This window comes from Girardinichthys multiradiatus, chromosome 9 (assembly GCF_021462225.1).
Source record: "Girardinichthys multiradiatus isolate DD_20200921_A chromosome 9, DD_fGirMul_XY1, whole genome shotgun sequence".
NCBI lineage: Eukaryota > Metazoa > Chordata > Actinopteri > Cyprinodontiformes > Goodeidae > Girardinichthys > Girardinichthys multiradiatus.
The window spans coordinates 44,297,903-44,315,750 of NC_061802.1; the positions used below are offsets into that span (position 1 = coordinate 44,297,903).

Genomic DNA, 17,848 nt, shown 5'->3' on the forward strand with positions numbered 1-17,848 from the left:
GAACAAACCAATCTATGTGCCATTTCTCTTCAGTGTTTGTGCATCCCCTATCCATTGGACTACTGATGTCTGGCATAGAGAGAATAGTTTATCCTCATATAATCCCAACTTAATTAGCAGAATGCTTTGCATGTTCTTTTAAGGCTGTTTGTGTAGGCAGAATTGAGTTCTAAGGCCTCTGTTTTTGAGCAAACAGTTCTAGTCATGCGTCACTGACACTAGTTAGTGCACTTAAACGGTCATACATTGTAACAACAAACCTCTCTAACTGCATAAGGTTAAGTTCAGTAACTTCTGTTGGTTGTTGGCTGAGTTTGGTGAAGGTTTTAGGTACATCCTCACATATGTTCCAAGCTTGCCATGCTGTTTTCTTTCAGATATGATGCACAAATGATCTCACATCAAGTGAATGCATGGAAGAAAGGTAATCCACTAGTTCTTTCTGATCCAATGGCAGCTGCAACATCAGGATGAACAGGAATCAAATGAAGAGTTAATTCTTGGCCAAATCCATTGTCTTTAAGTGATGGCAGTCCTGATATAGCTGTGACAAGGACATCAGTGTCATTAGCTCTGATGATAATGGATTTGGTACAATCGATTGCTGCATCTTAAGCATGAACAAAGATTTTCTACACAGGAACATGGAGATACAGTGTCAAGAGGCTTTGGTGTGTTGCTGATGGCATCTTTTCATTTGGTCACAATCATGGGTACCTGTTGTCTGGATTGCATGTTCTATCTGCAAGAAAGTAAAACAGCCCAGTCTTCTTGGTGTCTTACTGGTCTCTGTCACTGTTCTCCTTGTACCTGGTCCCTGTTTTGACCTGGCTTCTGCTTTTGACTTATTGTAAATATCAAAAATGATGTACTTTGCAGCATAAGATTCCACCTTTAACATGGCATCTGGTATAGGCATCAAATGTCTTGGAAGTGTGTGTCTGTAATGTGTTGATCAGTGTTGAGCAGTCTATGATGATTGCATCTGCTGCTGGTTCTCTGTCTGGCACTTCAAGAGTTTCTGCTAGCTAGGACTTCTGCCATGTATGGAGACTGCTGTCATCACTGAGAAATACTGGAAATGATTGGTTCCTGTGTCTGAAGAAAGCAACTTCTTGGAGCCATAGATGAGAGTTAGGCCAGTGATGAAGACCACTGTCAGTAGTCCATCCAAGGGATGTGGCTGACTCCTGAACAAAGGTGTTAGTTCTATCACTGCACCCATACAACCCATATACTAGCAACCTTGAATCAGTGCAGGCTACCATTTTAAAAATCCCAAATATCGTGCTATTTAACAGAAAATGTTCATTTTAAGGCTATGGAAATAACATTGTACATCAGGGGGCTTGAATATTTAGGAAGATATGTAGATCATCAAAATGAGTTAATTATACCCACACTTACAAGCATAACGTGTTTCAGTGAGACGTTTTGGTGGCAATGTTGAAGAATGACTGCCATCTTGGAAATTTGAATGGCCAGTTGGGCAAAATTGACCTCTGCATGGTAGTAATACTGAGCTTAATGCTTTTATCACAATTTGCACAATTCTTAGCAAATCTTAACTTTATCTGCCCTGCTATATTGAAAACTGGTATGAAAGTTAGCGGAAGATTTTCCCAAATCAGATTTTCCAGCATAAAAAATGCTTCACATATCCTAAATATATATTTGTTCCTCCAAAACACATATTGCAAACTCACATTCCAACAGGAGACATGTGTCTATTTATTTAAAACAGTAAACATACATATTTTTTGGGATGCTTTCAAAGTCTTTAGAATAATCATTAAACAGCAGCAGTTTTTACAATTGCCATTAATCACTGCTCTTAAAGCAACATTCTCAAGAACATATATACTTTAAACAAAAAAAAAACACACATTACAATAACTATCAGCTGCTAAAATGAGTGTCACATAGTGAAATTCTAAATGAAAACAAAACATAAAACAGCCAGTCACGAAATAAAAAATGGTCTCTGGATGAAATGAGTTGCACATGTGCTGAGCCTACACTGAGCATGTTCTGTACACACAGTTATGGGAAGACCGCGACTCAACAGGGAGAGCAGTTGTCTTGCCATGTGAAGGTTTTGAGTTTGATTCAACTTCCTCCCCTGCCACTTGTTGATGTGCCTGTGGCCAAGACATTTAGGTTGACTCCCCATTGGCATATTAGTATATGAATTTGTTCACATTTTGGAGTTCGACTAAAGTCACACAGGCCACTGAAAGTACTACACATTCACCCATATTATATATAAATTCAGTTTATTTATCACACCTGCACATCCTCTTTGAATAAGGATGTAGATGGTGGTCAGTTAGGATTTTCCACCTTGGAACAGACAGGATAAAAGACATCGCTGTCCACAGTGAGAAGCTGTTCCCTGCTGTTATTCTGCTGGCATTACCATTCTTTATTTTTCTTTCCTTTCCTTAATCATGACACTGCAATTTACTTTTTAATGTTTTCTTGTCACTGCAATGTACTTTTTTCTTCATGTAAAGCACTTTAAATTGTCTTGTTGCTGAAATGTGCTACATAAATACACTTGCCTTGTCTTACTTGTGACTAGTGTATTTTTGTCTGATAAACCTTTAACTTTACTGAGATGTCTGTGCTGTAAAAATGCACCTTTTCCTCTCCTTTTTTAGGAGTTTGGACATTTACCCCATTTATTTATTCATGGTCCTTGGACAGTGACTGTGGATGAATGAAAAATTGTACAAATACTACTTTTATGTAAATGGACTACACTTATATAGCGCTTTTCCAGTCATACAGACCGCTCAAAGCACTTTACACTAGAGCCACATTCACCCAATTGCACTCACTAACGCTCACACATTCATTCACCAATACGCAGATCGGTAGGCAACTTGAGGTTAAGTGCCTTGCCCAGGGGCACATCGACCTATGGCAGGAGGAAGCTGGAATCAAACCCACAACCTTCTGATTGCAAGACGACTACTCTTCCTACTGAGCCACAGTCACCTTTATGTAATGACTCTACCCAATTTCCTATGCTAATCAATGCATTTACATAGACATGATGGTGGTATTAATCCTTCAATCTACTGGGCTACAGAAGGATAAAGGAAGACATGTTAATAATGTTTGTTAAAATATTTAATATGCGTGTCTCTAAAGAAGGAGAACAATATTTTAAGTACTGTTTGTTCAAAAGGGGTAATTTCAATATCTGTTGAAATTCAACTACAGGTAATGAGCTTCAGCCACCATCAGCACTTATTGTTTATGAACTGCAGAAAAAAAATAATTTATCTGCCAATTTTGAAACATACCTCATTCCATGCTTCCTCATTCGTGTCAGCTTCTTATGTAGGTTGCATGTACAGATGTATTTAGTCAACAAAATTGCAGTCTACACTTAGCTTTCTTTTGCTTTTGCCTCATCCTTTGTTTGCTGATTGAGACAATAAAACCTTTCAATCTGTCTTTGAGATTCCATCTGAGACCTGCCCTTGTAGGCCTTCACCTTTTGATGCGGTTGAGTCTCTCACACATAAAGGAGAGGTACTGGGTTAGCTTCACCATGGCAATGATGGCAGTTCCTCCAAACAAAGAGCAGGTTGGCCAAAATAAAGAGTGGAAGACGGCGATTCGACCATAAATCTGGGTCATGATGGCGTTGTCTGTCTTCTCTGTTGGGTCAACATAACACTGAATTGTATGCTGAGATCTGAGTCGCTGAGAAATGTTCTTAACTATGGCGTGTGTGGCAGCATAGTCCTTATGGCAGTTTGGAATGTAAAAACACTAAAAAAGAAAACAAAAAAAAATACAATCACTGTGTTTTGTATGATAAGAGACAGACCTCTACTTCACATTTTTCTTTTCTTAATCTAAATGTTTGACTGAAACTTAGGTATTATGATAACAATTGTGGGTTAAGGAGCTGACACTAGTTAAAATGTAATTTTGACATTATATAACTAGGTATGTATGATTAAATAAAAAGGAACAATGAAAGATACTCTAAAAACAAAATTACATTTTAAACATTTGATATACTCTTCAATAGGGCTGTACCTCAGTTCAATATCTATCTCAGTTTGGAGACAAGGGTTGACATAATAGAAAAGTAGCAAAAATAACCATATGTCAAATGTTAACTCTCAAAAAACAGACACATGCAAATAAAATCCACCTTGTAGATAAGGTGGCTCTACTGTGGCGGGTTATGTACAGAAAAACGTTATTTCTCTACAGGAAAGCTCAGATCAAAGTCTTTAAAATCTCTTCAGATTGAAAATAAAATCTGCCCTCGGCCAATAAGTCAGACAAAGAATTTCATGATATCTAAAATTGAAATGTAACAACAAGAAAAGATGCTGCTTCATTTAAAATGCAAAAGGATTAGGGGAATGTGTTTTAGTTCATGTTTCTTTGTGCAAGAGACAAGGCAATATAGACCTGAACCAGTTCTCCCAATTTGAAATTCACAGTTAGTTATTAATAAACCCTCAACACTCCCCTTGGGTGACAAGATTTAAAAAAACTTGGCACTTGTGTTGTTTATCTGCTGCTGTTTATTTAGTGTAAGCTGACATAATCATTATTTGGTTGCATATTTATTAGCATTTATTTAATGCCACTTTGTAAAGTGTGTTAAATGTGACCCTTGTGATTTTCAAATATTCTGTCATTCTCCTGCTCCACATCACCTAGAAGCACTTTGCACACCTTAAAAACAAGCAGGACAATCACTTATTTTTGTTATTCAGGGAGTTTTTTGCATGCAAATTATACTTTTTCTCTTGATATTTTTTGAACTTGTCTGCTCTTTATCTTTTTATTTTATTCCCTCTCTATAACAATTTATATTCAGTTCAATTCCAAAATTCTTTACTAATCCCAAAGGGAAATTAAATGTTGTACTTTTATTATACAAGTAGTGCTGATGGCTGTGGGCAGGAAGGATCTCCTTGCTCTTCAATGTTTTATGGTCAATAATATCTAAGGAAGCTGACTGAAGACACTCCATTGTTGTATGATGAAGAGGATGCTCAGGGTTGTCTGTAATGTTCTTCATTTTATTAACAATCCGTTTTTTCACAATCATCTCCAAAGGTTCCAGAACAGAGCCCACCTTCTTTATCAGCTTGTTGAGCTTTATTAAGGCTCTAAAGCTGTTACCTCAACAGAAGATGGAGGAGATTGCGCTCTCTTTTAAAAACCTTATCCAGCATCTTGCTACAAACACTGAAGGACCTAAGCTTCCTCAAGAAGTACAGTGTGCTTAGTTCCTTCTCGTAGACTGCTTCACCGCTGCATCTCAGGTCCAGTCTGTTGTCCAGATGAACAATGAGATATTTATGCTCTACTTCCACTTCTTCTCCCATGATGGAAATATTGTTTCACCTATTCCTGTTTCTCTTGAACAATCATCTCCTTTGTTTTGTTCACATTCAAGATGAAATGATTGTTCCCACACCATGCCACAAAGCGGTCCACACACTCTGCAGTCAGGTTCTTCTCCATCTCTGATACACCCTATGACTGCAGTGTCATCAGAGTATTTCTGCAGATGTAAAGACTCGGTCTTGTCTTATGAAGCCGGAAACAAACATCAGTAGAAAAGTGGAAGGCCTCAGTATAAATGGCCCAAGCAGAAGGAAACCTCAAACTTAAGGACATCATTGGTGTACAATGTATAGGGAGGCAGGGACTGGGATTGAGCAACTCCCAAAGGTGGGAAAAATCCAACGCACAGGGAAAACCTTTCTACAGGCAGAAATAAGGAACTTAGAGGAAGAGTGGAAAAAACAACAGATGTAGAGCTTGGATCTCAGGGTGCCTGGACAAGATGGGAACTTCCTAAGCGGAGGCTTACATGGGCTGAATTGTGGAGACTTGAACCTTTCTGTTTCTCCTTCCTGCTGAGGGTTATCTATGATACCCTTCCAACCTCTGTGAACCTGCATAGATAGGGCATGATAGATGACCCAACATGCTAGCTTTGTGGCCAAAAGGAAACCGCAGTACACATCTTGTCAGGATGCACATCGAGCAGCCATTAACGCCAATATCAACGCCACCAGCAACCCCAAAAAACAGGATAAACCTCCTGCAGTCAGCACCAGGTTGGGAGCGTAGGGTTGATCTAAAGAGAAGGTTTCAATTCCCAGATATTGTCAAGACCACATGATGTAAGACTGACTACTACAGGAGATCCCTCCTGCCTACCGCCATCAGCATCAACAACAGCTCTTTGAAGAAACCTGTACAATATGAGCTACAAGGGAGGGAGTGAATAGTGGCTGGTCACCACTGCTGACTCGCCTTCAGGGGAGTGTTATGATAAAAGGTCAAAACATTAGATGATTGTTGGTAACCATCTGATGACACATCTCCTGGCTGATAGCTCCGGTTATGGTAGATGACCGAAGGAGAGGCATCCACTGTAAATAATCATTGTTAAATGCACTCGAGACATCAAAGAACGTGATCCTAGCAGTGCTGCCTGCTTTGTCCATATGACATTGGGTTTGTTAAAGCAGGTGTATCATGCTGTCTTCAGCTTGAACACCTAAATTATGAGCAAGTTGCAGGGGATCTTGATATGTGCTTGTTTGCTTACTCTAGTGGGTCGTAGAAGGAGGATGGTGAGCTTGTTCCTGAACTGAACATATTGAAAGATAGGTCCTTGCATCCTTGACAAATCCAACATTTTTTTTTCTCTCATAGAGCAGCTGGCAAACTGTTGAAACGTTGAGTGTAGCAGAGAGTGAGGCATGATTAAAATCGCCAGATATTGCCACAAACCCATCGGGGTGTTGTGTCTGTAGCTTAGCAACAAACGAGCCAATGACATCATATGCAGTGTTGGTACCAGCTGATGGTGGAATGAAAGTGGTCGCCAAAATAACGTTGGTGAACTCTTCTGGTGAAAAACAGGGCCAAAAACATACTGCTAACAGTTCAATATCCAGGCAGCAGAGATGACACTTCACAGTAATATGCTCTGGATTACAGCATCTGTTGTTCTAATCAGTTTTGGTATGGGGTAAGAACGCTGTCAAAAACAATGTGTATGTAAAGACGGAAATGTGTGCATATTAGTCAATAGTTGTGCATAAGTAAAATCCAAAAGAAGTATTGTGTATTTGCTCTAAAAGAATACAAAATAAAATGTTACAGCTTCAAGAAATTATAAATACAAAGTTCAAGTTTACAGTTGTGCTTTATTCTTTATGAATACAATATGCTATAACAGTGAATAAGATTTCTTTTCTCTGAGAATACGAATTTACATCAGCGACTTGGCGTCATATACAAAACCTATTTTGCATTTTACTTATGCACAACTATTGACTAATATGCACACATTTCCGTCTTTACATACACATTGTTTTTGACAGCGTTCTTACCCCATATTTTGGCCTTTCCAAACAGGACATAACATGTAAATTACATGAAGCTACAGCTGCAGCAGCTGTCGTTGCGTACCTCAGGATTGCTGTCCTGTGTCTCCTCATTGTGCAGCAATCGCACCAGTCTTTCTGATGAGTTTAGGCTGACATAGACTTGGAGACAAGGGTAACGGGAACTCTTCCAGCACTCTACTCCACAGCTGTATGAACAGCTTACATCCCATACTATGGTGGAGTTCACAATGGTGCAGCTGTCCTCATAGGTCCACACACTGTAAAGACAAGAACAGATATTTTTAAGAGTGTCTTAAAAAAGTATTCATTCCCTGTTGAACTTTTCTGTATTTTGTCATGTTACAACAGAAAACTGCAATGTATTTTACTGAGATTTTATGGGATAGACCAACACCAAGTAGGACATAATGGTTAAGTAAAAGGAAAAAAATTAAATTCCATATAACCAAACAACTTCTGGACACAAAATTAGTGAACAACCTCTCACTTTATGGAATGCCTAGAGAAAGCTAATGGTAAAACAGTGCCAAAAAAGTACTGTTTCAAGTTTGTGCTGTACACAGTAAACATGAAAGATGATGCACTGGTCAGGTGTGATCAACATTAAATATACTGGTCAAGATGCTAACCCCTATTTGTGATGGAAAGCTAACCTCACAATTAACCCATGAACACATTCTCTGTTCTCTCAAACCCCCAGTCGGTCGTGGCAGATGGCCGCTCACACTGAGCCTGGTTCTGCTAGAGGTTTCTTCCTGTTAAAAGGGAGCTTTTCTTCTCTGCTGTCGCCAGTGACTGTCCACTGTTGCTACATGCTCATCTGGGAGGAGTGAATGCTGCAAGTCACTGACTGGATGCAATCTGCTGGGTTTCCTTAGATAGAAAAACGTTTTATCCAATTTGAATAAATAACTGAATCTGACTGCATTGTTCAATGGTTAGGATTAATTGGAATGTATGTACCTGACTGTTGTGAAGTGCCTTGAGACAACATGTGTTGTGAATTGGCACTATTTAAATAAAACTGAATTGAATTGAATTGAATTGAATTATCTCAACAGTAAAGCATGGTGGTATTCTGTTGTGGGAGATTCTTCTCTTCAACAAACACAGAAAAGTTGGCCTGAATTTTTGGGAAGATAGATGGAGGGAAATAGAGAAAAATCCTTTCAGGTCAACCTTTTAGATGACTGCAAAAGATGTGATACTAGGGCAGAGGTTTACCTTCCAGTCGGACAACCACTCTAAACATGCAGCCAGAGCTATGAAATTATTTAGACCAAAGCATGTTCGTGTGTTAAAATGGTCCGGTCAAAGTCCAGACCTAACTTTCACTGAGAATCTGTGGCAAGACTCAATAATTGGTGATCCCAGATGTTCTCCATCCAATCTGAGCTTGATTTATTTTGCAAGGAAAGGCAAAATTGTTAGTCTACACATGTGAAAAACTAGTAAAGACAGACTCCTAAAGACTTGCTGCTTTTATTGTAGTAAAAGGTGGTTCTACCAAATATTCACTCAGGTGGAGTATATATGGATTCATTCCACACTTCAGATTTTTATGTTGTAAATAATTATAAAAAAAGAAGTAGCATATGTATTTCAAAATTCTGTATATCTCACAGAATCCAAATAAAACACTTTTAAACTTGTGCTTGTCAAGTTATGAAATGTATAAAAGATGCAGTACTATGAATACTTTTTAAAGGGACTTCAGATGTGATCACTTTTCTCAAGGTTGACCAAATGTCAAAAAATAGAATAGTACCTGTCAGAGTAAGAGCGTAGTATGGTGATGCCCAGGACGAAGTACATCATGACAGAGACAAAGACCATGCTGAGGCCCAGCAATATAGCTCTGTCCTCGCCTGCCCTCAGAGCCGTTACTGTCTTCCTTCTGTCCAGGACTTCATGGTCCCGAATCCTCCTATAAATAGAACTGAACAGGGTTAAAATAATGTGAGTTTGTTGTCATATGTTTACTGTTTACTTCAGCAAGAATACATTTTACAAACTCATGTCAAAGCTGAGTCATCATTTTCATACATGCGTTCATTTCTTCTGTCTGTGACTTTAGTTCCAACCCATAAAAACATTGTTTCAGAGGAGTTTGGAAATGGGAGTTCCCCACTGCTGCTGGAAGAAGTGATTCACCTGCAATAAACAATGAAGCAAAATTTCAAACAACCTAGTTAGAAACATGATCATTTTTTCCCTGAATTTTTCCTGGTAATTAGTAGAGACAGTCTTATGATATCAGAGAGTCCTTCTGTGACCGCTTTAAAGTTTTACATCATTCAGTTACGTTACTGTTTTACAGTGTGTGCATACTTTAGTGTAGGCTGCAGTTTTGATTTACACAAAAAAGGTTCTTTAATTAATTTAGACTCAATCATTGAAGAGAAACTACATTTCTGGTGAATTTTAATCTATTTTGATGTTGTCAGAGAAGAAATTCTGCTTCAACATGCTCTGAACTTGCAAATACAAAGTGAATTTTACGATCATGATTAGATGAACCTTAACCTGATTATATTTCTCATCTAATATAGGAGCTGATGAAAGTGTTGAATGTAGCCCGAACTGGTGTTCAGAATACTGTCGGAGTCTGGGAGTTTTCATGTATTGTTTTTGCCGGCTGCTAACACTTAATCACCACTAGATGCCGGCAAGATCCCCTGGTGCTGAGGGTAGCAGGTGTTCCTCATTCTCATCAGCCTGAAGGAGTATAAGGATGGTGGAGCTGTCAGCACTCCAGTGCCTGAGTGTTAACCTTTGTGGTAACTTCATCTGGCCAAGCACTTTGTTCTGTGTTCTTGCTAAAGTCAGTATTTACCTGCATGTGAGTCAATACCACTAAGAAAACAATGACAAATACATTACATTTGAATATGTCATCACTGAGCTGACCCATCGTGATTCCTGATTCTAGATATGTCCTTTTCAGGTTGGAGGGGAGTTCCTGTCTCAAGTGGAGGAGTTCAAGTATCTGGGGGTCTTGTTCACGAGTGAGGGAAGAATGGAGCGGGAGATCGACAGACACATCGGTGCGGCTGCCGCAGTAATGGGGGCACTGTTCCGGCCCGTTGTGGTGAAGAGAGAGCTGAGCCGAAAGGTGAAGCTCTCGATTTACTGGTCGGTCTACGTTCCTACCCTCACCTATGGCTATGAACTTTGAGTAATGACCGAAAGAACGAGATCCTGCATTCAAGCGGCTGAAATGAGCTTCCTCCGTAGGGTGGCCGGACAGGTGGAGGAGCTCGGCCATCCGGGAGGAGCTCGGTGTAGAGCCGCTGCTCCTCCATATCGAGAGGAGCCAGTTGAGGTGGCTCGGGCATCTATACCGGATGCCTGCTGGACGCCTTCCTCAGGAGGTGTTCCAGGCATGTCCCACCAGGAGGACACCCAGGACATGCTGGAGGGACTGCGTCTCTCGGCTGGCCTAGGAACGCCTTGGGCTTACCCCGGAGGAGCTGGAGGAAGTGTCTGTGGAGAGGGACTTTTGGGTGTCTCTGCTGAGTCTGCTGCCCCCGTGACCCAGTCCCGGATAAAGTGACAATGAGTACGACGAGTACAAGAAAAATGTCTGAAAATTTGTTTTATATATATATATATATATATATATATATATATATATATATATATATACAGTACAGACCAAATGTTTGGACACACCTCCTCATTCAAAGAGTTTTCTTTATTTTCATGACTATGAATATTGTAGCTTCACACTGAAGGCATCAAAACTATGGATTAACACATGTGGAATTATATACTGAACAAAAAAGTGTGAAACAACTGAAAATATGTCTTATATTCTAGGTTCTTCAAAGTAGCCACCTTTTGCTTTGATTACTGCTACGCACACTCTTGGCATTCTGTTGATGAGCTTCAAGAGGTAGTCACCTGAAATGGTTTTCAATTCACAGGTTTGCCCTGTCAGGTTTAATAAGTGGGATTTCAAGCCTTTTAAATGCTTAGCACTTGTTGGCCCTCTTGCCTTCACTCTGCGGTCCAGTTCACCCCAAACCATCTCGATTGGGTTCAGGTCCGGTGACTGTGGAGGCCAGGTCATCACTCTCCTTCTTGGTCAAATAGCCCTTACACAGCCTGGAGGTGTGTTTGGGGTCATTGTTTTGTTGAAAAATAAATGATGGTCCAACTAAACGCAAACCGGATGGAATAGCATGCTGCTGCAAGATGCTGTGGTAGCCATGCTGGTTCAGTATGCCTTCAATTTTGAATAAATCCCCAACAGTGTCACCAGCAAAGCACCCCCACACCATCACACCTCCTCCTCCATGCTTCATGGTGGGAACCAGATATGTAGAGTCCATCCGTTCACTTCTTCTGCGCCACACAAAGACACGGTGGTTGGAACCAAAGATCTCAAACTTGGACTCATCAGACCAAAGGACAGATTTCCACTGGTCCAATGTCCATTCTTTGTGTTCTTTAGCCCAAACAAGTCTCTTCTGCTTGTTGCCTGTCCTCAGCAGTGGTTTCCTAGCAGCTATTTTACCATGAAGGCCTGATTCACACAGTCTCCTCTTAACAGTTGTTCTAGAGATGTGTCTGCCGCTAGAACTCTGTGTGGCATTGACCTGTTCTCTAATCTGAGCTGCTGTTAACCTGCGATTTCTGAGGTTGGTGAATCGGATGAACTTATCGTCCGCAGCAGAGGTGACTCTTGGTCTTCCGTTCCTGGGCCGGTCCTCACGTGAGCCAGTTTCTCTGTAGCGCTTTATGGTTTTTGCCACTGCACTTGGGGATACTTTCAAAGTTTTCCCAATTGTTCAGACTGACTGACCTTCATTTCTTAAAGTAATGATGGCCACTCGATTTTCTTTACTCAGCTGCTTTTTTCTTGCCATAATACAAATTCTAACAGTCTATTCAGTAGGACTATCAGCTGTGTACTGTATCCACCTCCTGCACAACACAACTGATGGTCCCAACCCCATTTATAAGACTTGAAATCCCACTTATTAAACCTGACAGGGCACACCTGTGAAGTGAAAACCATTTCAGGAGAATACGTCTTGAAGCTCATCAACAGAATACCAAGAGTGTGCGGAGCAGTAATCAAAGCAAAAGGTGGCTACTTTGAAGAACCTAGAATATAAGACATATTTTCAGTTTTTTTTTTCAAATGTTTTTGTTCAGTATATAATTCCACACGTGTTAATTCATAGTTTTGATGCCTTCAGTGTGAAGCTACAATATTCATAGTCATGAAAATAAAGACAACTCTTTGAATGAGAAGGTGTGTCCAAACTTTTGGTCTGTACTGTGTGTGTGTATATTTATACATATATATATGATTTACTGATCAATAATTGAATAAATCTCTTCTTTTTATTATTTTGTTGCATTTAATAGCGCCCTAATTTATATTTCTAGCTACTTTTTGGCCCAGTACTTATTATATTGAGCCATTTATTTAATTCTGTATTTATTCTTAATTATGGCAGGATTGGTCCTCCACAGTAGCAACAGTGGACAATCGCTTGCATTGTGTCATCTTCACAACAGTCCCTTATACTGAGCAGGCATTGCATGTAACAACAGTGAAAAGTAAAACTCCCCTTTAACAGGAAGAAAGCTCCAGCACAACCTGGCCTGGTGTGAATGTTCCATCTGCCACGACCAACTAGGGGTTTGAGAAGACAAAGAATACACATGAAAAAGAAACACAGAAGCACTGATCTAGGAGTACCTTCTATGTTAAAGAAAAAGTAGAATCAATTGTTGTTTCAGCATTGATATCATTATGTGATGATTTTCAGACTGAGAGCAGTGTACAATTATCCCTATTTAGAATAAACCGTAAATCAATCCAAATCCATTCACATCACTTTTAGTGTATGTTCAACTGAGGCTGAACCACAGCTGTGGAGGACATCAGACCATGGAACATCTATTAAATTATTCTTGTTTATGAAGCAGAAGAACAAGTCTTTCTGTAGGTTTTCCCTATACACATTTAACTAAAACCCCAAAGCACCATGCTGCTTCTGCCTGCCTATCTGCATTGGGTCCCCTCCAAGAACTTTTCTTGACAAAGGTAAGCTTGTAATGAACCACATTATCAATGAGTCATATCAAAATAGAGAGGAATCGAGTTTAGTTCTGAAGCAAAAATCTTCATCGGAGCAGGATGCATATTTACTGAGGCTTTTCTTTGGTGTGTGTGCTGACTTAGTAAGTCCTTTGGAAATAAAGATGAATCTTTATGCATTTTAGGGGGAGTGTTTTTAGAACTTTATAGCAACTATCTGAAAACCAAGTTAGGAAATGTGGTAGAGCAGAGACCACTGTTTCTGGGGAAACTCTGGGGAACAAAAAAGTTGGTCACTGTTGAAAAAAAGCATCTTTAATATCATAACAAGTTAGGTAAAACACATTCACACCTACTCATATGCCCCATGGTGGAGCTTCCATTGCTTAGTTTAGGCATGGCTGGATGCCAGTATGACCGGCACAGTGGCCTGTGCTGATGAATTTACTGCTGACGGAGATAGCAGGGCAGTTATGTGGGGGGACGATGCACTGGACGCACATTCAATACTCGTACAACATGCCATACAGCAGGACAATGATTTGAACATTTGGCCAAAGCAATCAATAAACTATTCAAGTAGAAGAGTTGGAATATCATGAAAGGCAGAGCTAGAGAGCTGACCGTTCCATCAGCTGTTGTTCAACCCAAAGCCATGAGGCAGCAAAACATGGAAAATATGAACATGGTTACAAAGACAGCTGGGAGAATGTCCTAATGAAGAATTCCAAGCCCGTATCTCTATTCTAAACAACTGGGTTATCTGAACACTGTTTAACAGACCAGCCTTTTACCACCACACAACTCTTAGCTGCAGCCTACAGAGGATTTTGCCTTAATGAAAACTACACCATATGCCCTGATTAGAATCCCAGCTCGCCTCTTAGCCAGTAATTTCCAGCAGGGTGGTTTGATTTGCCATGCATTTTCTAAGGTGTTATGGAAATGCTATTCCCTTGTCATAATCTACACAAAGTATCAAATGTAAAATGGTTTAAACAGGACACCAACGTCAGGAGCCCTACACATAAGCCAATTTTTTATATTTAATAGGGCAACTAAGAAGGGATGATCAAGCAGAACTCACCTGATTTCTGGTGGCTGAGTCGGAAAAGATCAACCGGTAAAGTGTCAGAGCATTTTTCTCCAAACATGGTACCTGTCACTTCATATCTTGTCCATGCATATTCTCATCCTGCATTTCCTTATCCTAAACATGTGCAGCCTTTTGAAACACTTATTGTCTGTGTTTGTTGCTCGAGTAAAATTTGTCTGACATAAGAACTCCAAAGTAATAGTTACAGATAAGAGGAAATTAAGTCTTGTACCCTTGAAAAACACGAAAAAAAAATTTCTAACTTAAAAGACTTAAATTTAAAACTCAACATCCTTCTTGGAAGAAAACAGAGAATATAAAAGCTGTTTGCTTATATCAAATATCTGGATCCAAGCTTTTATTTCTGACCCTGTCTTTATGGCAGAGGTGAACAAGTGTAAATGATCTTTGTTTGACTGGTCTTCTTGAGTTGGGTCATTGTAACTGAGATAATATCAGCGTCATCTGCATCTGTCAGCATAGATGTGGGAGGTATCTGCAATGTGTGTAAATAGACTAGGACAGAGAGTGAAGTAATAAGAGTGGTGAAGATCTGTGGGAGTGATATGTGGGGTCAAGGCAGAGGTGGGATTAAATCAGGTACCAGCTGAGAGTCTAGTTTTTTTTAGAGCTATGTATATTTATGTTTTTGTTATTTAATAGGGCAAAAAAAGTAAACAATGAAGTTGGGAAGTTGAGTAAAAAGTAAATAAAAACAGGATACAATGATTTGCACAACCTGTTCAACCTATATGCAACTGAAAACACAACAAAGACTAGATATTTAATGTTCAAACTGATAAACTTTCTTGTTTTTTTGGCAAAAATTCACTCATTTTGAATTAATGTTTGCAACACATTCCAACAAAGCTGAGACAGGAGCATGTTTACCACTGTCTTACAGCACCTTTCCTTTTAACACTCAATAAACGTAACTGAGGACACTAATTGTTGAAGCTTTGTAGGAGGAATTGTTTCCCATTCTTGCTTAATGAACAACTTTAGTTGCTCAACAGCCCGGGGCCACATTGCTGTATTTTGTGCTTTGTAATGCTCCACACATTTTCAATGGGAGACAGGTCTGGACTGCAAGCAGACCATTCTAGTACCTCCACTCTATAAAACCAAGCCATGCTTTTGTAAAACGTGCAGAATGTGGCTTGGCATTGTCTGGCTGAAATAAGGATGGACTTTCCTGAAAAAGACGTTGCTTGGATGGCGGCGCAATCCTTTTCCTCTATGGCCCAGAGGACACAATTTCCATGATTTCCCAAAAACAAAGTGAAATGTGGACTGGTCAGACCACAGCACCCTTTTCTGCTTTGCGCCAGTCCATCTCAGATGAGTTCAGACTCAAAGAGAAGCTAGTGGCGTTGCTGGGTGCTGTTAATTTGTGGCTTTCACATTGTAGAGTTTTAACTTGCACTTGTAGATATAGCGATGAACTGTGTTAACTAATGGCTTTCTGTGTGTTCCAGAGCCCTTGTGGTGATATCGTTACAGAAAGATGGCGGTTTTTAATGCAGTGCTTCCTGAGAGATCAAAGGTCACGGACATTCAATGCTGGTTTTTGGCCTTGCCGCTTACATGCAGAGATTTCTCTGAATCTTTAGATGATATTATGGACTGTAGATGATAAAATCTCTAAATTCCTTGCAGTTGTACGTTGGGAAAATGTTCTTAAACTGTTGGACTATTTGCTCACACAGTTGTTCATAAAGTGGTGAGCCTTACCCCATCCTTGCTTGTGAATGACTGAGCCTTTTGGGGATGCTCCTTTTATACTCAATAATAAAACTCACCTGTTTCCAATTAACATGTTCACTAGTGTAAGGTTCCAAACTGGTGTTTTTTTTAGCATTCCTCAACTGTCTCAGTCTTTTATGCCCTGTCCCTGCTTTGTTAGAATGTCTTGCAAGCATTAAATTATTTTAACCTTCCAATTAAATTCCTTCCATACATTACTATTAATACCTTTGTAACAACTCAAACTCATGTCTTCCCATTCTCCATCTTGAATTATAGTGCTTTACTTCATCTACCATTTCTCTTTTATATTTAACGTGTTATCTGACATATCTGCTTCAACCTCCAACACATGTGAAATGTGATTTTTAGTTGGTAGATGTTTTTTTCAATTAGCATAATAAAGTCTTGTTCAATAACTTCTCTGTGAGTCTGAACACAATGCATTAATATTATTATTATTAACAAAACTGTGAAATGACTTTGTAATTTTTCTAATGATTTAATATCATAATCCTAAAAGAACTGATTAATTGTGTACAGTCCTATCGATTTCCACCTTTTGAAACCACTATCCAACACTGACGTCTACATTACCAGCGAGTAACATCACTCTTGAGGACGCAAGTGGACTCCTCTAACTCTGTCTAACTGTATCCGATACCCCTAAAGTGTGTTTGATCCAGGTTTCTAACATTTTGAGGTTATTTTTATATTTTTTGAAATAGAGAAGGTAGAGAGACCAAATCCATGTAGTGAGTTCTGCTCTTTTTGGACCCAACCCATCTCATGGTCATTATTAATCCACTGAGTTAGAGCAGGAAACTGGACAACCCAATAATAATCTTTTAAGTTTGGAAAAGCAAGGCCTTTTATTTCCTTTAGGAAACATAAGGTTTTTAGCCAAACTCCAGGGCTTTTATTTTGCCAGATGTATTTGGAAATAAGCTAATCTAAAATAAGCTCATTAAATGTTTGGATAGAAATCCGTATGGGTGGGGACTGAAATAAGTAGAGAATCCTCGGTAAAATGTTAATTTTGTCCATTTCTATTCTCCTTAACAAAGATATTGGGAGAACCTCCCACCTCAGTAAATCTTCTTTTATCTTTTTTATTATATTGTTATAGTTTGTGCTAAGGGAAGTATTAAACCTTTTTTTTTCTACTTTCATTACTCCCCTTAATTAAACATATACATGTGTGGTATCCACAGAAATGTTGAAGGCTGATATAAAGCATCTCTACGAACACCAAGCACAGTTAAAACTACAAGCAGCTGAATCAGAAAGTAAACAAACAAAAACAATTCCGTTTCAGCTGCACACTACACAGCTTCTACACACACAACCAGCATGTCAGCTGAAAGCAGAGAGCTCATAGACTCCAAAAATGTTTTGTTACAATCCATCCTGGATTTACTCAACCAGCAGCAAAGTAAGAAAATAATTATCCCTCACATAATTATTTACAATGATTAATTGTGTAGGGTTTGTTTCTGAGAAAAACTCAGTTATATTTAGGTG

At 39.3% G+C, this 17,848-nt stretch overlaps 1 protein-coding gene across 4 annotated transcripts in view; it reads right to left on the reverse strand.

The window, feature by feature from the left end:
• Positions 1-1,710: 1,710 nt before the first annotated feature.
• si:ch211-247n2.1 (calcium-activated potassium channel subunit beta-2) overlaps positions 1,711-17,848 on the reverse strand; it is a 34,236-nt gene continuing 18,098 nt past the window's right edge. The window contains exons 1-5 of one of the 4 annotated variants that reach the window (XM_047374180.1): positions 14,570-14,964; positions 9,468-9,575; positions 9,190-9,348; positions 7,483-7,678; positions 1,711-3,789 (exon numbers count right to left, since the gene is read on the reverse strand). In XM_047374180.1, coding sequence (XP_047230136.1) covers positions 3,505-3,789; positions 7,483-7,678; positions 9,190-9,348; positions 9,468-9,517 — 690 coding nt within the window. In that variant the 5' untranslated portion in view covers positions 9,518-9,575; positions 14,570-14,964 and the 3' untranslated portion in view covers positions 1,711-3,504. Of the gene's footprint in view, positions 3,790-7,482; positions 7,679-9,189; positions 9,361-9,467; positions 9,576-14,569; positions 14,965-17,848 lie in introns of those variants that run through there. The other 3 variants (XM_047374179.1, XM_047374181.1, XM_047374178.1) reach the window with 3 other exon arrangements.